A 23,675-nucleotide genomic window follows, 5' to 3' on the forward strand; every position below is an offset into this window, starting at 1 on the left:
AATATGAGTTAAAACTTTTTTCTAAAACTAAATTTTCATTTTTTAAATAACTGTCTTTTTTATGTTTTATTTTAAAATGATCCATTCTGACAGAGACTTGATTTTTAACAAACCCCTGACTTCCAACACTCAGTCAAGGCAGATCACTGAATTTCATCAAAAATTCATTTTCACATTTTAATTTTACTTCTCTCCAAATGTATTCTTGTTTCTTGAAGGTTTTCGTTTCAGATTAAATCTTGTTTTCATTCCACTGGATACTTTTGAGCTTACTGAGATGTAGTCATGGCAAAAGTATGGATGATTGTCATAGGGATGCTAATGTTAAAAAAAAGAGTTTTTTTTTTAACTTTTTTGAAAAACTAATTTTGGTATAAGAATAATTTAAAGAAAAAAAAAAAAAAAAAAAATTAAGAAAAAAAAAGAAAGAAAGAGAAATAAGAAAGTATTTGTTTCTTTGCACAAGAAAAAACTAAAAGATAGGAAACAAGTTAAGTTCAAGCTTTCATCATTTGCTTTGCCTAAATAAAGCTTGAAAATTAATTAAAAAGACTAATGTTTTATAATAGCATATAAACAATCAACAAAATAAGATTTTATTGAAAAATTACTTGGTATTTACTAATAGAGCAGTTTAGAAATATTTGAAAAGAAATCACATACTTCTATTAAGTAGCTCACTGGCAATTGCACATTCCCCTTTAAAAGAGCATTTACATGCTGCAATACCTCTGGTCTTTCCGGAGTCAAAATATAGAAAAGTTTATTGATTGGGTCAATGTTACGTATAATGCCTAAGAATAGAACAATCAATATCATTACAACATTATACATCACTCTAAAGATTTTTGAAGCTGGATTAGTATCAGGGAAATCTTTAGAAACTTCAATGTTTTCGCTTCAATAATCTTTTGAGAAAAATTGGGGGAAAAAAAACTTTCATATTTTACCCATTCCTACACATTCTGCAACAGGTTTCTCCTTAAGTTTGCATGGTAATTCGCTCTCATCATTTGATATAATCTAAATATAGCAATTAACTTATTTCTTTCACATTGATGTTGCAAACTTTTTTGACTCAACATTAAATCATTTAATTCTGCACACAAAGTTTTATGCTCAGCTTTAATTTAAAATTGCATTAAGCAAGACTTTGATGTGTTATGTAAAAGAGGTTTTAGAAATTTTGACAAAACTTGTTTATTTTCATTTTATCTACATGCTCTTTTCATCAACATTTTTGAAAATTAACTTTTGAAATATAAATTGATAGGAATTTTATTTACAAAGATATAACATAGCATACAAATTTTTCATCTTTAGTTAACATTCCATGAAAAAGAAAAAAATAGCTGCAATCAAACTTACTAAATCAGCTTTTACCACAGCCAAACACACTAGAGCCAAATTAAATGCATGCAATATAACATCAAATGAAATCTAAAGTCAAATGAAACTGCAAAAAACTTAAAACTAAACTTGATAAAACTTGGAAGAGTAACCATTATAATTGTACGTAATTTGTTTGTTGTACATTACTCTGTTTGATAATGTTTAGACAAGGATGTAACCTTCTGGTTGGGATACTTAATTAGGATTCTATATTTTCATTAAATTCTTCCTTGCTCAGATAATGGAATTTTTGTTGTCAATGAAATTTTTAATGTAACTAAAAATTCTTGATCTGATTAAGACCAAGATACCTGGTTATTGAATTACGCCAACTTTGCAGCCCATTTTTTCTAAGTACAATATGCCTTAAATCATTAGGTAGAAGCTTGCACTTTAGAATCAGATGCACAACTTTTTTGCACCATGATTTTTGATAAATTATAGTTTGTTTAGAAGGGGCCTTATTGTTTTGCTATTTCTTTAGAACTTGTGTTAAATTTCATTTAAATTGATTTTTATCAGCCTATATTTCATATCAGAATGTTAAAAACACAAATATTAAACAAAATGAAATTATTGACACTAACATAAATTAGTAACATGTTTTATTAATAATTTTCAAACATTTTTTACTCAGAATTGCTTAATCTTAACTTGGAATTAAATATCTTATCCTTAACTTGGAAATAAAATCACTTTTATTTGATTTGCATATTTTTCATTATAGTTTAAAAATTCTTACCTTGTGGATGATATGATGATGAAAAGAGATGAAAAGAGATGAAAAAATTTAAAGAAACTAAAATTAAAAAAAAATTAATATATAAAATTAAGATTACATTTAAAATATGTATCTTACAGTTTGGTGCATCACATGAAGTGCCAGATATTTCCAATTAACTTTATATGGCAGTAGCCTGGACAACACAGGTGGAATCCATGTTTGAGTTGTCAATCCATGAAACTTGAAGTCCTCTTCATACAAAGTACTGAAATAAGCAGCCACTGTATCATTTCTTGATGCAACAGATTTGTTTACACTGAAACCAACAAATACTATTAACAATATAAATAAACTTCAATAAAAAGTGTTAAAATCAAAAATGTTCAGTAACATAAAAATTGCTGTACACAGCAAGATATTTACAAGAATGTAAAAAGCTATGATAAAACATACTTTATAACTTAATTTAATTAAAACAGACCCTCTATTGCAATCCTTGTGAGTGGCTGAAGTGTTCAAATGAATAAACTTGCAATTATTATGATTATTTGCTAAGCTAAAACATAGCCACAAATTATTTTAAAAATTATTAGCAATAATCCAATAATTTCAACCTTTAGACGGTTTAAAGAGAGAAATGGAAAAAAAAAGTAAACCTCTCATATTTGGGGTCAATGCACCAGCCATGTTGTTGAGAAACAAAATTTGCAGTTAATTTGACAGGTAAATTGCGTGACTCATGCTCAACAGAATCAATTTGAATAATAAACCTTGGTGAAACCAATCGAATGCAGTCAATCAGCAACGCCAAACCAAGACCTTTTAACAACAGTTAAAAAGTTTAAACAGGAAATTATTCTAATTATGTTTTATATATGCAAATTATTCTAATTATGTAAATTTGAAATTACTCTAATTATGTATAAGCAGAAATATTTATTTACCAGTGCCAAATCTTTGAATTACAAGTGGAGAAGAGTTCTTATTAAGTATCCTTAATAAAAAGTTTGTTTGATTTTTTATTTAATTTGACTCTTTAAGCTTAATAATTCTTGTAAAGTGTAAGTTGAAAATTTCTATAACTCTTTAGTAATCAAGACAAAAACATACTAAACAGAATTCTTTCCAAATAATTAATTAATAAATCAGTCTTTCTACAATACACACTATTGGGGTAAAGACAACAGATATAATACATAAACCTAGTCCTCAGAAGCCAAAATCAATAAAAATTGCAATTGATACAAATGGCAATGAAAACATATTGCAATCAATACAAATTGCAATTAATAGAAATTATACAAATTTAATCAAAGCAGAATTAAAACTATAAATTAAAAAGTTTAAACACAATCTTAAGAAATTTAAATTGAAATGAGCCAACTTAGTTTTCATTTCTTATTTAAAACCAAGGTGTTTTTAAATAAGAAATAAAAACTAAGTTGGTTTTAAATGAAGGGTAAGTACTAAAGTGCTCTTAGACAACTGTGTAAGTGTTATAAAACTCAAAGAATCAACTTAAAATTCTAGTTTTAAAAGAAATCTATAGCACAATCTGCATAACACAATTATATTAAAATAATCAGTGAAAAGAGTTACTTGAACTCAAGAGCAACATTTTTGATTAATTATGAATCATAAATGTTTTTTAGTGAACTTATTGAACTGAAAACCTAAAAGTCATTTTTTAAAGTTTAAAATTTTATTTTTGAAAAGTTTAAAACTTTAGAATAACTAAAATTAAAACTTTCATTAAAAAAAACACAACTTGATAACTTTCAATCTAAATTTATTTAAACAGGGTGGCACAAAAGTTTCTACACACATGTTTCTAGAAACAAAAACTCAGAAAATTTTTTCAGAAGCAATCAAATTTAATCTGCTTTCATGATCATGATCAAGTCTTGACTATGTTTATGATCTCTATGGTAACCAATATTCATGGAAATGAGCTTGTCCTTTGCTTGAACTTTAGGTTCATTACATACCTTATCTTTTAAATAAGACCAGCAATTTTCCAGAGGATTTAGGTCTGGAAAGTTTCCTGGCCTATCTGCCCAGACATTTGTAAGGTTCTCATTAATCCATGACATTGCAGTCTTTGATGTATGGTACTTTATGTCATCTTGCATCTAAATTTCATTTTATTTAGGCACAGGGAATAGTTTTTTATTTTTCATGGCTTCTTTATAAACTGGTAAAATACTTTTAACATAGTAATCACTGTTTACAGAGACATTTTTATTAACGAAATGAAGCTGAGTTTTTATTGTATAGAAACTTTTGCACCACCCTTTAGCTACTCCATCGCCACAGCCAAAGAGTAACTAAAATTAGCTATAAAACACCAAAAGAATAAAATGTTTGCAAGTTTTAGATAGTAGCAAAATATACCTTTTACCCAACCTTGTTGGTTTATAATGAGAGGACCATAATTGAAATGATTTTTATAATAAAACTCAACCAACTGTCCAATTAAGTGAATGTATTGTGTTGGACTATCCTTTGGTGAAATATAACCATAGAAAAATGATCTGAAAGAAACAAACTCAATATATGCATGCCCCGATGTAACATTAAGGCAAGAAAGAAGCAACTAAGTAAAATATAAAACCAAATCAATATTTAAAGTGTAATATGGGAGTGAACTAGTCAAGCAAATTTATTGTTTATTTACCAAATCAATTAGGATAAGTTAGACTGAACAAAATATTTGATGCCAAAATAAAAAGTTGCTTAATTTTCAAATTAAACAATAGCTATTATAATCAACTGAATAATAATAATAATAATAATAATAATAATAATAATAATAATAATAATAATATAATTAATAATAATAATAATAATATAATTAATAATAATAATAATAATAATAATAATAATAATAATAATAATAATAATAATAATAATAATAATAATAATAATAATAATAATAATAATAATAATAATAATAACAATAATAATAATAATAATAACAATAATAATAATAATAACAATAATAATAATAACAGCAATAATAATAATAATAATAATAACAACAACAACAACAACAACAACAACAACAACAACAACAACAACAACAACAACAACAACAACAACAAAAATAATAATAGTAATAATAATAATAATAATAATAATAATAATAATAATAATAATAATAATAATAATAATAATAATAATAATAATAATAATAATAATAGTAATAATAATAATAATAATACAGGGTGGCTAGCTAAAAGTAAATTTTAAATTCCAGGATATTTCCAGGATTTTTCAAGGAAATTTTGGGTTATTCAAGGATGTATTGATTTTTTCTCGATAATAAAATGGGCCAGTAAATGCAAAATATATTGTCTTAAAACGAAACAACTAAATGTTACAACTCTTTTATTTTATCTCTTTTTTGGATTGCTCCAGTTTTTTTAATGAAAGGTCTTTAATTGTTTGTTCTTTTTCTGAAATTGTGTTTCTAAAAGAATTTGCTTTTGAAAGGACAGTGAAGTCTCTCTTTACTTCTTGTCGATACTTAACTTGTCAGCATCAGATTTGAGAACTTCAATGCACTTTCTAACACTTTCTTTCTGTTTTTTAATAACTAAAATATCTCCATCAATCAATTGACGTTTCCTGCTTATTTCATCTAACTTTACTGATCCTTGTTTTCTTTCAATACTGCAGTGTAGCGATTGTATGCTAGCTTACAACTTTTTAAAAGATCACTGGGGAGCTCATACTGATGAATAACAATGTCATGAAAATTGATGTGATCATAACTATTCTTTGAGAAATAAGAGATCTCTAGCAGATTTTCGACCAACAACTGTTTGTTGACACTGAATCCTTGTTCTATCCCAGATTGGGGGATAGAACAAGGATTCAGTGTCAACAAACAGTTGTTGACACTGAATGTTGACACTGAATTTTTGTGTTATGTCATCTGAACCCAGATGACATAACACAAAAATGATAGCACAGACTTTCCACAATGCTGAATACTTCAGAGTTTTGTGTAAATAGACAGCAAGAAATTTATCAAAAGAATCAGTTAACTAGTTAAAAGACTCAAACTTTTCATTAAAACACTTTCATTAAAACACTTTCTGCACTAACAAATTCATCATATTGTTGTTTTGCATTATCTGCATCATCAGTTGAAAGCCATTTTAATGCACTTAATGTCTCAGCTAGAGCCTTGAATTTAACAACGGATATTTCCTTGTTTTGAACCACTTCATTTGGAGACAAAGATGAGGCATTCCTCACTAAAGAATATTTCAATGGGCATCTTTCTTGTAATTTTTGCAATAACACTATGATAAACTGCTTACATTCCACAATAAACTCTAATTTCTCTTCTGGTTTACAATAAAGAGAACTTAGCATCTGTTTTAGTGCTGTTCCAAATTCAATTTTGTTTCCATCTAGGTGGTTGTTTGATTACATACTTCAATCTTAATTAAACTATATGCAGCTGCAGCTTCATTTAAAATGTTTGGTTTGAGAATCATTTTCATCAAACTTTGCAACATGCTTTCTTTTCAATTTTTTTTCAAATTTTTTCATGCTTTCCTTTCAATTTTTTAGCAAAATCTTTGAAAAACTGCATTTGCAAAGGTACAAAATTGTGAAGATAATGATATACCAGAACTTCATAGCTCTTATTTTTAGGATGTCTGCTTTTGCATAGTGATTCCCAATACTTTATAATTTTAACCATGTTTGGCCATACAATAATGCCTCTAGAAGCCACACCTTCATCTTCTACCCAGCAAATTGCACAGAAACTGTGAAACAATAAAATCCAAAAATATAAATGGTGAAATGCTCTTAACTTATATATAAATATAAAAGATAAGATAATTTATTATTATATTTTTTTCTGTTCAAATATGCTTACTTACAGCAAAGCAAGCAGATCAGTTTTGCAAACTCTAATATATTCATCTATTTTAGCTGGTGACTCTTTGAAAAGATTACACATTGCACGAAATATTTTTTCTAACTCCCACTTTTGGGAATTTATTGCTGTCTGTAGGGCACCATGAACAATATGCAAACTGCAACTTCCCATATTAACTATATCAGAATATCGTTTTTCCTGTCTATGTTCATCTAACATTTTTAGAACCTCCCATATAACATTGAGACCATCCATTGATACTTGAATTAGATTTCCAAGATCAAACATCTCTGTTGCTTCAATAAGTTTATCAAATAAATTCTGTGAATTAGGGCGTCTGAGGAATTTAGAATCAATATATCTAGCTTTTACAACACAGTCCGTTTGTTCATTTTTAAAGGTTACATTCATACTCTCATCATATGACAAAGCAAAGATGTGTGATGCTCTGACTTCAGATATAAGTTGCTCTTGATAGTATGGTGCTAAACCAAAACTTACGAAGTAGCCACATTTTGTTTTGTTTAATGCAAACTTTGATGCTATTGTACTATCAGAGAACATAGATTTGAATATTTCATTTAAACTTAAGCATGATCTTAAAGAAAAATGTGACATTACAACATTTAAGGTCCATATTATTTCTGCCTTGGTAACCAGAGCTGGAGATAGAAGATCCTCTATAGTAGGTTGTGCCATTTTGTCATTTAAAACCTTGTTTGAATTGGGAAAATGTTCTTGTAAGTTAACAAAAGCTGCTTTATAGCCAGATATTTCTGTAGTAAAATCTAGGAATGAAAAATGTGTAAAAAAAAAATAATTAATAACCGGTAAAGTGCACAGCTAATCAATTTGCTCCAAGCATTCCAAAATTTAAAAACATTTTTAAAAACAAAAAGTAAAAAATCAAATCAAATAACTAAAAAACTAACTGTAAAGAATATATCAGCTGCATTATGTGTCCTTGCATGCTCTTTATGCTTCTTACCAATTGCATGAGAATCCAAAGCAGATACTCCCATGTTAGAAATATTAACATCTGTTCAACACCAATTACATCTTGCTTTCTTTGAAGAACAAAATTTTATCCAAGAGGAATATTTTTTATTGTATAGCCGTTCTGTTTGGAAACGACAGTTCTTTGACTTGGGATTATGTTAATTATATTATATATTAACTTATATAACTTATATATATATACATTATTTGTATATTTTACTTTCTAAATAATTAGTAGAATTAATAATAAATATAATAAAATTAATTAAAATATTTTGATCATTCCAGAAAATACATAATTAAACTAAAAACTTTGTAAAAGATGAAAACAAGAAAACGGAATATATAATATTCCATTTTCTTGTTTTCATAATAAACGGAATATATAACTCTATAAAAAAAAGTTCCAGGATTTCCAGGATTTTTTGTAAAAAGGGGTGTTTTTCCAGGACTTTTCCAGGACCTATAAAATTCCAGGACTTTTCCAGGATTTCAAGGATTTCAAGGACCGCTGGCCACCCTGTAATACTAATAATAATACTATTACTAATAATAATACTAATAATAATAATACTAATAATAACAAAGATAATAATAATAAATGGAATTTATAAGGGGAACGAACAGTAGTTAAAACAAGTATTTTGAATGCTTAAGGAAACTGAAAATTATACCAAAACTTAAAAAAATTTAATGGCATTAACTTTATCAAAAGTAATAGATAAATGTTTTCTAAGATGTGAATTTAGGTTCCTACATCTCAAAAGTATTTTAAAAGACATATACCAAAAGGAAAAATTTTGTTAATACATTTTATAGCGTCAATTTGTACTTTAATGCTGCTGCAATTTTTAAAAGACACAAATAAAAAAATAATAAAGTGCAAAACCTTTTTTTTTCTGAACAAGTTTATAACTTACATTTCAGGCTTTAAAAGATGAGTTGAAGGAGGTCCGAGAAGAGGTTGTGTTACTTTTACAAGAGATAATATACCAGGGGGTGTAAACTCTGATTGACCACAGTCACATTCCAAATAAAAGACTGAATCATATCTGTGTTGAAATATAATTATAACTAAAATAATTTTATTAGACACTTTTTCTATTTAATTCAAAATCTGCTCTAAATTCACTCTAAATGAAAATCACAAATAATGAAAATATTTTTAAAGAATCTTTTTTTTTGAAAAACAAAATAAAAAAAGATTTGGAATATCAGTTTTGACAGTTTCCTGTGCCACTTGAATTTAAACCTGCACATTGATCTCTCAACATATCGTTCAAAAACTTTTCCACAGGTAAAAAATGAAAATAAAAATTGGAACTTTTGTTTCCGCACGAAGCATTTGTTTTTACATAATTGATCCTCTTTAAAAGATACAATCTTTTTATGTAAATGGTCTTTTTTGAAAGATTTAAACTTAATTGCATAAATAGAAAATAATTAACTCAAAGAACAAGCATCATTACCACACTTTTGCTGCAATTGCTACCTTAATTTGCTTGCAATTTCGTCACAAAATTAAAACTTAACTTTATGATGATATTTATAACTCAAGTCAATTAAAACATTAACATCTTGTACTCTAGATATTAAAAGATGTACTAAAAGATATTAAATTTTTTATGTTTTTAGATATGCAGAAATCGTCTGTCATGTACTTATATATATATATTTGCCTTTAGATTATATATTTTTTGACTCTAGACCAAAATAAATACTCCAGTACAAAAAATAACACATTTTTTAAAAATGTTATTTATTCACTCTTGTAAAGCATATAAGAATCCTGATATGTTAATTTTATTCAAAGAAACCAAAGTTGTTCACATTCTGAGTTTTCTATAAATGTTTGCTGTTATAATCAACAATGCAGTTCATGATGAGTAGAAGTTCATTTGTATCTTTGCCAGTGTAAAGAATAAAATAAGAAACTAATCATTAACATTCCTCAAAGAGTCAACACAAAGCAAGAGAAAATGTATAAAAATGAAGTAACTAGTAAAGAAATGATATAAAAGTTATGAAATTGATTGACAATGCCAATATAAAAAACAATTTTGAATTGACAATGTAGCCTTTTAAGAAAAATTGCATAACCACCACTTTTTAACACTTGCTGATAGAGTAAATCCCATCACCTTAGGCCAACAAACTGCATTGTCCTCTAGTTAAAAAGTTTCCTTTTACTGAATGAATTGCTTCTGCCCATTTTTACAATTTTTCCTTTTTTCTAATTTTCTATTGATTTAAGGTGTCCACCTCAAGGAAATTTGTATGAATATTTTGAGCTATTAGTAAGATCATTTTCTTTAAGAATGTACATGAAGTGCAGTATTATATACATTCTTAATTTTATAGTACTCCAAATATATAATTACAAATTCTATGTTAATGTTTGCCATTTTATTTTGGTTGGGTTTAATACTCATGGATACGTTTAGAAAAAAGCTAAATATTAGACATTACTTTGTCAACAAGTCTTGGTAATCTAGTTGGGCCGAATTCTTACTTTAGCTTTCACATTTTGTAGCTGAATTCAAAGTTTTTGGAAAGTTGCAGAATTGTGATTTCTCATCACATACCAAACATCAACTTAAAGGATATAAACATCATTGATGATTGTGATGAGCAAGATATAAAACTGAGTTTGGATTTCTTGTCTTTTGCCAAGGCAAAGAATATTACCAGAGTGTTGTTCAAGTTGTTGAACAGGAATGTAAGCTGATGCCAAACCTGCAAAAGCACAAGCAAGTTGAGAAACAGTGTCATGGATTGCATATATCAATTCATAGTTTTCCATAGTGACACTGATTTACAGCTGCTTGATTCAAATATGAATCAGTTGACACTAGATCCTGTTTGACATTAATAAATTACATAACAGTTATTAACATTTTTTGCTCAACATATTTAAATAGCAGACAAATAGTTTCAACTTGAAATTAAATTTCATAGGGGATGGGATCCCCCTTACTTTCTACTTATAGGTTATAGTAACTGAATATCAAGAAGTTGCATCATGAAATATTAAAGGCATTAAGTATTTTAAAAAATAAGTTACACAAACATTTTCTAAAGTGAACAAACTGATATTTTCTGAAATAAACCAATTTGTTTTATAAAATAAATTAGTATTTTCTGTAATAAATATTTTCTAAAATGAATACATTAAAAATCTGCTAATATAAAAACATTTTTTTAAAAAGTTAAAAAATACTGAATATAATGAACAACTAAATAATTCTTAGAATGCTGTTTAAAAAATTTAACTAACCTAGAGAGCATTCTGTTCATAGTGTATCGTGCCATACTTGATTTTCCAACATCTTTACCACCACAAAACATTATTGAACATGGCACCTCTTAGATGAAAAAAAAGAGAAATTTTAATCATTTGGCCAAAAAACTTCCTCAGATCAAAACTTATTTCAAAAAATAATTTATTCCAAATATAATTTATTCAAAATATAATTTATTTAGGGTGAGAAGTTTAAGAGTGAGAGTTTAAGAAAAAGAAAAATGATATTGATTTGCAACCAATAGATGTTATAAAAGATGATATTTATATAAACAATATTAATTAATATTGATGTAACATAATTTTCTAGATATTTAATTCTGTAATAGATTTTTCAAAGAGCTTATATGTTTTTTTATCTTTTTTATGCAATACATAATTCACATGAAAACTTTCACAAGAAAACTTTCACATAAAAATTTCTTAGTCATAAACAAAAACACAAAAACAATCTTATACTTTGGGTTCAATTTTTAACAGTTGAAACAGTATTACTTTAGAACTAACTGTAAATCCCATGGTTTTTGTCTTACCATTTTTCATATCAAGAGAATGGGATTGTATCTCATCAATAACTTCACTCCATGCACATGTTTCCAAAACTGCATCATTAAAAGAATCAGCAGAAAACTGAAATTAAAAAATTTTTCAAAAATGTTCTTTTGTAAAATTTTAAAATACCTGTTAAAAATGATCATGAAAAAGCAAACTTGCTTTAAGAAAACATTTTTTAAGTACCAGTGGTGAATGTAAATCAGCTGGAGTTCGAAACAAAATATGTGGCAATACTGAGTTCAAATGTGCCACAAGTATGACAGAATAAAACTTTTTTTGATGTTTAAGAAACTCTTCTAATTTGTCTACTCCTTTAAGGATGTTGGAAAGATAGGTCACCAATTTTTTCTTTTCAGTAACCTGAAGGAATAAGGTGTAGAAAAAAAACATAAGAATACAGCAAAATAACATATAACAAATATTATAATAAAATAATGTTTCAATAAATTAAAAAAATAATAACAAAACCAAAAAAATAAAAACATTTTTAACGAAAAAAAAAACATTATCCTAAAAAAAAATTGAAACCAGATTTTGGCAATGGTACTCTCTAATTTATTGATACTTTTTAGAACATTCAGGAGCTTTTTAGAGTTCGCAAACAGTTTGTGAGAAAAAAATTCCAATTCTTTATATTTGTTTACATTTTTTTTAGTAACAATGTATAATTATCCCCAAATTAAGTTGTACTACAATCCAGAAGAACAAGGATATCTAGACCAGTAATCTAATGATACATCAACAGATTATTGGTGCATCCAAAATCGAAGTAAACTTTAGTAAATATTAAATACCGAGCAAGATATTTTAGTATTGTCTTTGATATATTGAAGTGCAGATGTCACTGGTGAATAAATACTGTAGGTGTTTAGGATGCCCTTTGCGGAATACCCATTGATTTCAACTTCACCATATAGAACATTGATTTGTACATAACCAGTTAAAGAAACTTTCTAAATAAAAAAAAATTTCTGAAAACATTTTTTGGTTTTCTGTTTGCATTAAAAATATTTTTATCTTTTGTAATTTTTGAAGTTTAAGATATATTTTTATGAGTACTTCTTCTGCTAAAAGAGTTTTTTAAAAACCGTAACATTCAAATTCTAACATAATACTTGTCAATAAGCTAATATTATTCCCTGAAGAAAGTGTAGAAATGTTTATGATACCAACCTGATAATGTTTCAGAAATAATATGCCATGTATATTTGGTTCTTCTTTAGTCACAAAAAAGCTATCAAAAAAAACCAGTTTCACAAAATAATTGACAGGTATGAACTTAAAAAAAATCAACTCATGAACAAATTTTCCTATTAAAAATTAACCTTAGTTTTTCTTTCTTTGCTGTGTTGGAAAGCACTGCCTTTCTAGAATTGCTGTTTGCTGTGCTGTTTAAGAGCTTCCTTAAAATTGATTTGGCTTCTAAAGTTTCATTTGAATGTTCTACAAGAGACTTTAGCTTGCATTTAAAATGGTTTTTGACTCGTACTACAGACTTATTATAGTTGTTATCTCGAGACTTCACAAACGGAAAATTAACTCTTGAAATGACTTTGCCATAATTTCTTTGCTTTTTGATTAATTTTTTGGATAACATTTTATTTGATGACCATTTTGAAAAAAGAAATCTCTTCTTTGCCATTTTGTATGGTATCTTAACAAAAATATTTTACATAAGAAATAACAACATATTTAAAACAGTTTTTCTTATTTAGATACTACAAAATGAATATCCAATATAATTTAAATTGCAACATATAACTGCAAGAAAAATAAAATAAAATAAAAACCTATTAACAATAAAACAATGAACATCTAATGTTAATTTAAGATGATAAAGTATTTATTTTACCTTCTAAGAAATTTTTACTTCACTTTGAAATAAAATACTTGTAAAAAAGTTCATACATAATTGTTTAAATACATCCAAAAAAAAAAAGGATACTTCCATTAAGAACTTTTTAGTACAGAAAGTATCTGTAATATAATTCATTTTTATTTATATACTAATTTCTACTCAAACTCAAAGAAAAACTAAATGTCTTGATAAAGAAGTTCATACTTTGGTACATTTTTAGGGTCGATTGGAGATGTGACAATAAGTTTTCCTCTCATAGCCCCTCTATACACAACCTCTACCAAATCTATAAAATCTTGTTTTGAGGCAAAAGAACCAATAAACTTGGTGTGATCTTGTGTCCCATAATCAACTTTTATATGCTGTCCATTAAAGAAAAAAACAGTTGTAGGTATTATTGAAATGTCAAAATATTTTGTGTATACAGGAACATCATGAATGTCAACAAGATAAATCTCTGCCATATTAGCTAGTTTCTCAGAAGTTTTAAACAGAATTTCATCGCACTGCAAACAATCAGGATTGTCAACTTTCCCAAATCGAAGCACAAGGACTTTTTCAGCCACTTCTTTTATAACACGATCAATATCTTTCTTTTGAACTAATGACCGCATCAAATAACTCATTTTTATCTTTTTAATTTAATATTGAAAACATATTGCTACCAACTATGCTTAAGCAACCTAAATCACGAAAGAATAAAGAATAACTTCTCACAATCACCCATAAGCATTATACCCGAATAAAAAAAAAATAATAATAATAAAATAAGAAAGAAAAAAAAAAATCTCTTACAATAAAAAAATGTCTAACTAAAAAGAATTTTTTTTAACTCGTGGTCCAAAGTAAACATAACCGCAAACCTAACGCATCCGTGAGTTTTAAAATAGTATTTGCAAAGCCAGATCGTTGGAAATAACGGAGCCCTTTTCAGTTGCGGTTAAGGTTTTGTTGGAAGGAGGAAGAGGGGGTAGAGTATTATAATCGAACATATCATTAGGGGTTTGGCGATGGTACACAAGTGAAATAGCATTGTGAATAATTTATTTTTTCACCGTAATTTTATTGAAGCAAAACTGTTTGTCTTTATTCATAAAGTAATAATTTTATTTTCGTCAAGCATGAAATTGGTTTTCTCTAAATTAGAGGAAACCAATTTCATGTTAGAGTCTAATAAATTACGTTCGATGGCATAAAAGCCAAAGGTGGGAAAGAACCCATAAAGAGCAAATAAGACTTAATCCACCTTTTTAATCTTTAATATCAACATAGTGAAACACTTTATAAAAGTAAGAAAACAACTTACTAATAAAAATTTTTGAATATCTCCTGCAATATTTTGTTCCAAATACGTCTCAAAAATATACATTTAATTTCAAAATATAAAAAATATTTTCTTTTCGAAGATTTTATTCATAAAAGATATATATTTACCGCTAACTGGTCTTGACTTAATCTTCAGAACATAAAACGTCAAAACAACAGTCAAAAAATTATCTATGCAATAAGAGTATAAACATTATTTGTTTACTTAATATTTCCTAAACATCGTCAGGGTAGGGTCATCGTCAGGGTCAAACTCCCAGTTTTAAAGTCTAATCGTAAGACAATCCAAGATCTAAGACCTGATTCTGTGTCTCATACGCTAAGCAATTAAGATTTTGACGAAAGAGCTTTTCGTGATGGAATATTTGGGGTTAACCGGGAGTGAGCCTGTTGAAGATCTACAAGTCGAAGATCTACCAGTGTTAAGCGTTTACAAGAGTACCGACTTACTCAAGACCTACAAAGCCAAAGGAAGGGCGGACAGTTTCGCTAATCCTTTTAGCCGAACTGGGAAAGGGAGGTTATGACGATGCCAATCTCTATGGTGATGATCAGATAAAAAATGTTACACAAACTAAGACTATGCACATCCTCAATAAAAATGACATCGAAGAAGTGCTCTTCAAATCCACGATTAGGATCATATAGTGGCAGGGAAAGTTTGTGAATTAAGAACCTGGCTTTCGCTGTGAAACATTGATCATTGGCACTTTTGTGTACCAACCTTTCTGTTGGAGTAGCTTTGTGGAGACGCCTCTTTACATCCCCAAACGCTCTTTCATCAACGTGAAGAATATGGGTAACATATGCTTCAAATGGGCCATCCTATCCGCAAATTATCTAGCGAAATATTACACCAATTGAACTTCAAGGGTAACGATTTCCCTGTGAAGGTCAAGGTGTTAGAAGACTTTAGCGTCTGAACCCTAAACTCTCAGTGAACGTCTTCGCATAGAAGATTGGCTTGTACCCGATATATGTAAATAAGCTGGAAGGCATGGCAATTAACCTCTTGCTAATAGTAGACAACGCCTATCCTGAGAAGATACATCGTTAGGTTAGAATTATTTTGTTCTATCTCCCATTTTAAACGTTGAAAGAAAGTTTTAGATTTTTTTCTATAAGTAAAGATTACTTAAAATTTTACAATTACTTTTTTAAAAAGTAACTTATTTTTAAAATAATTTATGTTTAAAGAAACTATTTAGGAAAAAAAAAATTAAAAATAAAAATGTATTTTAAAAGTGATCATTACTTAGTAAAATTAAAAATTCATTTTCTCCCAACGTTTAAAATGGGAGATAGAACAGAATAATTCTAACCTGACGACATGTCTGGATTAAGAACCTGAAACAATATGTTGTTGAATGAAAAAACATACAGGCTCAAAGCACCCTTGGTCCCGTTGCCTTCATGTCTTCTTGAGAGCAGAGCTCCTTGAAACCCACCGTGGCGATTGTCTAGGCGTTATGGAAAAATCTCAGAGAACCGTGATGCATGAGGCCGGCAAAAACAAACTAAAATTTGTGAATTGGTACTAGGAGACGCTGGTGCCTTTCATCATCCATGCAGATTTCGAGTGCTTCAACATGTCCGTGGAAAGCGACCCAGCTGACCCTGAAAAAAGCTTAACGAAGCTGATCTCAAAATAAGCTCCATGTAGCTATTGCCATGTAAGGATCGCCAGCGATAGGCAAACTAAGGGACACTTCTTATAGCGTGGTGAGGATGCGGTGGAGCACTTCATGTATAGTCTACAAGTAGAGCTGGCTGAGAAAAAAAAGCATTTTTGGAGGTAGAGAGAAAATAATGGAAAGATCGCCATTTATTTGGAAAAACGACGATGCTAGCGAGCGAACACAATGCTTACGGTTGTCTTCTGTAAATCTCAGGGGCTATGACGGACACCACATCAAGCAGGCTCTCGGTAAAGATATAGAAAACGAGGAAATTACCTGCATCCGAAATAACATGGAAAAACATATGACTTTCTCAATCGGGCAGCTATGCTTCATCGATTCCATACAGTTTCCAAATTCGAACCTTAAAATAGCTGCCCTTCAGATAAAAATTGTAACTTACTGCAATTTGTAATTAAAAGTATGGCGCTCAAACCACTTCACAACTAACGCATAGCAAGATTTTAAAAAAGTATTTTTTGGGTAATTGTAACTATATTTTTCGCAAATTTAAAATTTAGTTGACTAAATTTAGTTAGACTACAAAGTTTGTTAACTAATATTAGTTACGCTAAAAATGTCAGTCGACTAACTTTACTTATACTAAAAATGTAGTCGACTAATTTTAGACTTAAAAGTTAGTCGACTAATTTTAGTTAAGATTTTTTTAGTAAAGTAAGTTACAACTTTTAGTTTTGGTAACAGCACTAATTTTAAAGATGAACCATAAACAATTAAACGATTTATAAAATGTAATAATCGACCATAAAATGTAAGTATTAATCTTTTCAACAAAATTAACCATGAAGTTATTATAAATTCTTTAATCACAACGTTACTAAATTTGTTTGGTACTTAAATCTCTACTGCTGATCTACAGTATTGGACAAAACATTTGCAACCAAATAATGCTAATTTAGTTTCTTTATATAAAAGTGATGCCTTTTTACAATTTAGAGAAATAACTATGTAACTGTTTAGAGAGAAAGTTCTTCAAGTTTTATTCATCGCAAAGTTCATTATTTGTACACGAAAATTAATAAAGTAATCAAAAGTATTAAAAAAAGTTGATTTCCTTCTGGACAAAACAAGTGCAACTCGACAAAATGTTGACTAAGCTGTATTTTGCTATCAACATTTCGTGGCGAATCCTTTGTTGTCGATCACAGCCTTGCATCCTCGAGGCATAGATTCAATCAGGTGATCAATGAAACTTTGTGGAATCGCTGCCCAGGCCTTTTGGATTTGTTCAAACAGTTGATCCTTATTACGAACACCTTCACAATTAATTCTGCGGTTGACGATCTCCCACAGGTTCTCGATAGGGTTGAGATCCGGAGATTTAGGCGGTCAATCCATCACAGATAGGTTGTTGTCTTGAAACCACTGCTTGACTACTTTTGCAGTGTGTTTTGGATCGTTGTCTTGCTGAAAAACCCATTTTATTGGCATATTCCATTCAGCATGAGGTAACATAACATCTTTCAGGATATTTTTATACATGAAACGGTCCATTATTCCATCGTTTCAATGTATTGGACCTAAACCGTTAGCAGAAAAACACCCCCAGACCATTACGTTTCCTCCAACATGCTTCACGGTCTTATGACAGTAACGTAAATCGAGGCGTTTTCCGGCCGGTCGACGTACACGGCAAATGTCATCGCTCCCAATGATGTTGAACTTCGATTCATCACTGAACAGGACAGTTCGCCATTTCCGCACATTCCATTCAATATGAGATGTAGCAAACAGGAGTCTTTTCTTCTGGTTTTTTAGTGAAATCAGCGGTTTCTTTGCAGGGCGTCGAGAAAACAATCCGGCTTCAACAGCACGTCGTCTGATTGTTCGGTCCGATACAGGCAGCTCTAATTTTGCTTTGTATCTCGACTGATGATATCCAGGGAACCTTCTTGACGGATCTGACGATCATAGAATCCTCTCTAGAAGTGGTGGAACGCGGTATTCCACCTTTGTTATCTGCTGCCAACTTCCCCGTAGAACGATATTTGGAACATAGTCTTGATACGGTCCATTTTTTCACGCGATATTTATCACAAATAATTTTTTGTGACATTCGTGACATTTTGACATTCGTGACATTTTGACATTCGTGACATTGTGACATTTTTGTGACACTTACGTAATCGCCAATAATTTTCTTTCTTAGTTCCAATCCAAGACTATCGGGAGCCATTTTTGCACTTGAAGTCATAAAAATATTTCTGGATGCTACTAGATGCTTCCAGATGCTTCTTCTGGAAATTTCTGGAAACTTCTGGATACTTCCTTTAATTATTAAAAAACTTCCGTGACGTTGACACGGACCAGACTTAAGAAAATGAAACAAACCAAAAAAGTTGCACTTGTTTTGTCCGCTGCAAAATGGCATTTGTCAACAAAATTCTGCCTGTGTGCTGTCACCTGTCAGCTGATTGCTCATGTCATGGCATGCTATGATTCCAGAATCCTGAACTGTTTGCTGTGGTAGTATAGTTTGTTTCGTTTTTAAGACGTAAAATTAGGAACACTTTTTAGCATTGTTCGATGTTGGTTGCAAATGTTTTGTCCAATACTGTACATTTGCAGTTTAAGCGGGACCTGCAGATCTGTAGGATCTCCTTAACTCTCTACAAGTTAATGAAAATTTTGTTTAAACTTTTCTGTTGTAAATAAAAAACGGTAAGAAAAATTTGTTAGAGATGCAAATGGAATAAAGAGGTTAAAGTGTATTTTAGTAATAGTACGCATCACGCACCATAATAAACCAGAGCAGTTAAAATTATTTTTTTTTTTTTTTAGAGTTCAATAGCTAATATAGAGAAGAATAAGCGTCAGCATAGAAGGAGTGCACAGCTTAAGAAATGTTTGGATGAAAGTAAAACTACAAAGGGATTTTGTATTTACCTTAAAGCTAAAAATGTAAAGGTGTTGTTTTTTTTTATGTTTTTTTAAAATTTAAAGCAAATAAAAAAGATAATAATTTAAATTGTTTTATATTTTGTTAGCAGTGGTTTTATAAACAAAAAAAGAAAAATATTTTTTCCAAAAAAAAAATTTTTTATGACAAATATATTCAACTGTTTAAAAAACAAACAAAAAAAAAAAACAAAGCAAAAAATATGGAAGGTGCATTTTAGTATTTTGTATGCGCACCACGTGACTTTCACACATACACGTACTTTCACACATACACGTCTAGGCATAAACTCAACTTGTCGGATGCATAATTCTCTTGGAAATTCTTTCCAAAGCTTTTTTAGGGCCTGCTGTTATTGCGCAACACTGGCTATGCTCTCTTTGACCAATCTCTTGTCTATCCAAGCCCAAATGTTCTTGATGGGGTTGAGATCTGGAGAACGAGCTGGCCAAGGCATGACCATAATGTTTTTCTGATCAAGCCACTTCAACTGAGATTACGGTGTGAGCCCATGCCCCATCGTGTTGAAAAATCCATTGTTGTCGTCTTCCATAAAAAGCTCTGGCTGTTGGCAAAAGTTTACTTTCGAGGGTCTCTTTGTAGTTGTACTGGTTAATTCTGCCGCTGTAAATGTTGTATGACCCTGTTCCTTTATGGGAGAAGCATCCCCATATTCCAAAATGACCTTCTTCCGCCTTGTATCCTTGGTACACAAAAACGCTTTTTGAACTTTTCACCAGCCAGCCTCTTGATAACTAATCTTGCTTTGCGATTTATCACCTCAAAATTGGATTCGTCGCTGAAAATGATTTTGGCCAATTAGAAATACAGGTGTGTTCTAATTGAATTAATAATTACTCAAGACTGGTTAACCTAACGAGTTCAAATTATATACCATTTGATAGAGAATCAATAAGGACATTTAACATGGTTTTAATCGTATTAATTAGTTAGTTTCAAAGAAAATTTTTGACACAAACAAAGTAGTGACTCTATATTTATGCAACCCACTGTTTTATCGAAAATGGTCAGCTTCTGACCAGTCACATCCCATTATTTACCTATAACTATGAGTTAAGAAGTTATTTTGCATTTTTATCATTATGTTTTATAGCCGTTCTTAATCTTCTATCAGTTGTTTGCAAATGTTAGCCATCCATTTACTCTTTTGATCTTCCTCTAATTTGATTTTATCTAATATCATAGTTCATCTGTTAATGTCATAAATTAGTATTATATTTCGTCTTGTAGTATTGTATTTTTTCAGTATCATTTTTCCTGTTGTTAACTGCATACCTATCAATTCAATTCAATTTTTTTCTTTTTTGTTTGTCATAATTGTATTAAAATTAATAGATACTTTATAAATTTTAATTATATTGATATATAGTACTAATCATCTGGAGACCGGCGGCGATGTCCTAGAATCCGTATAAAAGTACATTTGCTGTTCTTGATTGCATAGAAGCAATCAAGAATGGCAAATGTACTTTTATACGGATTCCAGGACATTTAACTAATAAAATGAAAATGAAATAAGAAACTTTTTTGACAAAAATTATATCTACAAAGTAAAAAATGCTCAGATATAACTGTTTATTCAAAACTAAAAGAATCTGAGCTGATTAGTTCACGAGATAGCCCAAGCTGTTCCTCTGTAATTGCTATAATCCTTATATGGATTATAGCTATTACAGAGGAACAGCTCACAACTCTTGCAACCTTAGTTTAAAATACCAAAGATTATTCCAGTTGTTATATATAATCTTACTGGATATGACAATCACTAGTTTATAAAATATCTTGGTAAAACTAAAGGCGATTTTAAATGTATAAGTAACAATAAAGAAAATGATATAACCTTCGCAAAGGATAATATATAAAAGATGACAACTCTAATAAAAAAATTGAACTGAGGTTTATTGATTGTTTTAGATTAATAGCAGCTAGCTCGGAAAGTCTTTTGAAAAACCTCGATAAAAGTAGATCGAAAAATAATGCAAATTTCTTTTTCTTTTCCAATTTCTATCAACTAGAGTGAGCAACAAAGATTGGGATAAGAATGCCTTTATAAAAGAGGCTCAAAATTGAATTTTTGAGCCTCTTCTGTAATGACTTTCTTATCCCAATCTTTGTTTTCCTGTGGGACACATCGCAGCTTTAATTAAGGATGAGATGCTGCTACAATCGCGTAGATTCTGGATGAGATTCTATTGTATTCAAACAAACGTGACAAATGTTGATCTAGGTTTGAAATTAATCCCTCAACTTAACTTCCACTGTGGATGACTTTAGGAATAACCATCACAAGTTTCTTTCTAACTTGATGAACATGAGGAATCCCAGAAACAATTACGTTCCCCTTTCAGTTTATCAAGAGCATAGCAATAGGTTTCATATATTGTTTATTTTTTTTAACACCTCTCACTACACTGGTTTAAAATAACTCAATTTTAGTGCATCCATGATTTGGGGAACTTCTCTTTTACTTACTGGTTCCAAAAGTCGACATATGGCAACATATGTAGAATTCCATCGAGTTTACCTGGTAACATTAATTAATCTTTAGTAATATTCTTCATTTGTCAGAATGGTGTCAACATATTATGTCTCTACTTCGTATGCATCATCTTCATCCGATGATATTGTGGTATAGCTGGTTCTAATGATACCAGAGTTTCGCTATCATCACAATCGGCATCATCTTCAAATTCATTGAATACTTTGACAACATTGAAACCATTATCAGTCACGGTGAAGGTTATGTTGTGATGATCAAGCCCAAAGTTGGAATGAATGTCTATAATTTGCTCTTCAATTGCGTCAAATGTAAACTTCTTTTTGAAACATTTGTAGACAAGCGCAACAGGCATTCGAAATAAATCTTTTGTAATTCTAATAGCGGTAACACTCATGTAGCTTTTTTTTAAACAGCGCCAAATGTCTGCCGCTTTACATATGGAAATAGACATCTGGAAGTAATCTTTAATTGTGTTAAGAACTCCATCTAGTTTACAGTAGCGTGCTAAAGTTTAGAAACAGCTACAGTTTTCTTATGCTATTCATTAGTGACGGAATTAGATATGTCAGACGTCCAATAGGTGACAGATTCAATCCAAAATATCAGTTACCTACTGTTAAACATGGAGGAGGAAATGTTGTGGTTTGGGGGTGTTTTATTAGTGACAACCTGGGTCCCATTCATCGCATAGAAGGTTTTATGGACCAGAGAGTTTATTTAGACATAATGAAGAACATTATGCTGCCCCATGCAAAGGACAAAATGAATCGCAATTGGATCTTTCAACAAGATAATGAGCCAAAGCATTGTGCCAGATCTGTTAAGGAATATTTTCGATCAAAAAAAGTCAACGTTCTTGAATGGCCTTCACAGAGCCCAGATCTCAATCCCATTGAGCACTTTTGAGAGTACATTGACAGGTAATTAGTTGGTAGAAAACCAACCAACAAAGACAATTTATTTGGTTTGATTAAAGAATGTTGGTATAATATTCCTCAAGATGTTTTCATTAATTTAGTTGAATCGATGCCTCATCGCTGTGATGCTGTTTTAAAGGCAAATGGATATGCCACCAAATACTAACTTTTTTATTGAAACTATTTTATTAAGAAATTGTAAATTTTGAAAGTTTTAGTGAATATTTCAGCTTTATAGAAATAAATAATAATCCAAATTCAGCTGTTTCTAAACTTTTGCACGGAAGTCTTTTCAAAATAACAATAAAAATTAATTGACCGGTGAGTTTTAAAAATTTTATAAAATGGATTTTGAATTGTTATAATATAGAGCACATTCGGTAAAAATTTCAGGTTATTTGAGAAAGTTTGTGAAAAGTTATGCGTTAAAAACTGAAAAAAAGTACGTGTTTCTAAACTTTTGCACGCTGCTGTATCAAGCTTTTTTCTAAGAGTTTGACGTGGCATATTTGTAGATGAGGGAGAAAGACAGGCTACTAAATCTTTAAAGAATTGTTTATCAACTGTTTTTAGTGGTCGA

The 23,675-nt window shown here is 29.7% G+C and overlaps 3 protein-coding genes across 4 annotated transcripts; all 3 read right to left on the minus strand.

Moving 5' to 3' along the window:
• Positions 1–4: 4 nt before the first annotated feature.
• LOC145194976 (polynucleotide 5'-hydroxyl-kinase NOL9-like) lies at positions 5–14,325 on the minus strand. Of its 2 annotated transcripts, none has more exons than XM_090095590.1 (16): positions 13,937–14,325; positions 13,200–13,528; positions 13,048–13,108; positions 12,669–12,827; positions 12,058–12,234; positions 11,853–11,949; positions 11,296–11,383; positions 8,939–9,070; positions 4,511–4,650; positions 2,773–2,935; positions 2,598–2,672; positions 2,252–2,432; positions 1,369–1,440; positions 951–1,023; positions 664–794; positions 5–318 (listed from the first exon to the last, which is right to left on the minus strand). In XM_090095590.1, the coding sequence occupies exons 2-16, from the start codon at positions 13,514–13,516 to the stop codon at positions 184–186; spliced, it is 2,001 nt and encodes a 666-aa protein (XP_089951716.1). In that variant the 5' UTR covers positions 13,517–13,528; positions 13,937–14,325; the 3' UTR covers positions 5–183. The 2 variants fall into 2 exon arrangements, with proteins under 2 accessions (XP_089951716.1, XP_089951715.1); XM_090095589.1 differs by having other exon boundaries at positions 12,034–12,234; positions 13,937–14,100.
• On the minus strand, positions 6,194–8,041 carry LOC149885433 (uncharacterized). The gene is made up of 4 exons (XM_090096046.1): positions 7,948–8,041; positions 7,021–7,807; positions 6,762–6,903; positions 6,194–6,502 (listed from the first exon to the last, which is right to left on the minus strand). Exons 1-4 carry the CDS (start codon positions 8,039–8,041, stop codon positions 6,194–6,196), a joined length of 1,332 nt encoding a protein of 443 aa, XP_089952172.1.
• LOC149885434 (thioredoxin-like protein 4B) lies at positions 13,722–14,358 on the minus strand. The gene has a single exon (XM_090095593.1). The coding sequence runs from the start codon at positions 14,356–14,358 to the stop codon at positions 13,909–13,911; it is 450 nt and encodes a 149-aa protein (XP_089951719.1). The 3' UTR covers positions 13,722–13,908.
• Between the last annotated feature and the right edge of the window lie 9,317 nt (positions 14,359–23,675).

Source organism: Hydra viridissima, unplaced genomic scaffold (assembly GCF_058129835.1).
Source record: "Hydra viridissima isolate aposymbiotic clone 2 unplaced genomic scaffold, HvirCarnegie_v1 scaffold_8, whole genome shotgun sequence".
In the NCBI taxonomy this organism is placed as follows: Eukaryota; Metazoa; Cnidaria; class Hydrozoa; order Anthoathecata; family Hydridae; genus Hydra; species Hydra viridissima.

What these genes read in the sequence shown, in the direction of transcription:
- LOC149885433 (XM_090096046.1), bottom strand. Translation starts at nt 8,041, where the DNA reads ATGGGAGTATCTGCTTTGGATTCTCATGCAATTGGTAAGAAGCATAAA. An exon ending in ACTGATCTGCTTGCTTTGCT is followed by an intron (nt 6,904 to 7,020) that starts GTAAGTAAGCAT and finishes ATTGTTTCACAG; the next exon opens with TTTCTGTGCAATTTGCTGGG. An exon ending in ATAAGAGCTATGAAGTTCTG is followed by an intron (nt 6,503 to 6,761) that starts GTATATCATTAT and finishes GCACTAAAACAG; the next exon opens with ATGCTAAGTTCTCTTTATTG.
- LOC145194976 (XM_090095589.1), bottom strand. Translation starts at nt 13,516, where the DNA reads ATGGCAAAGAAGAGATTTCTTTTTTCAAAATGGTCATCAAATAAAATG. An exon ending in GCAAAGAAAGAAAAACTAAG is followed by an intron (nt 13,109 to 13,199) that starts GTTAATTTTTAA and finishes TTTTTTTGATAG; the next exon opens with CTTTTTTGTGACTAAAGAAG. An exon ending in ATGAACAGAATGCTCTCTAG is followed by an intron (nt 9,071 to 11,295) that starts GTTAGTTAAATT and finishes ATTTCAACACAG; the next exon opens with ATATGATTCAGTCTTTTATT.
- LOC149885434 (XM_090095593.1), bottom strand. Translation starts at nt 14,358, where the DNA reads ATGAGTTATTTGATGCGGTCATTAGTTCAAAAGAAAGATATTGATCGT.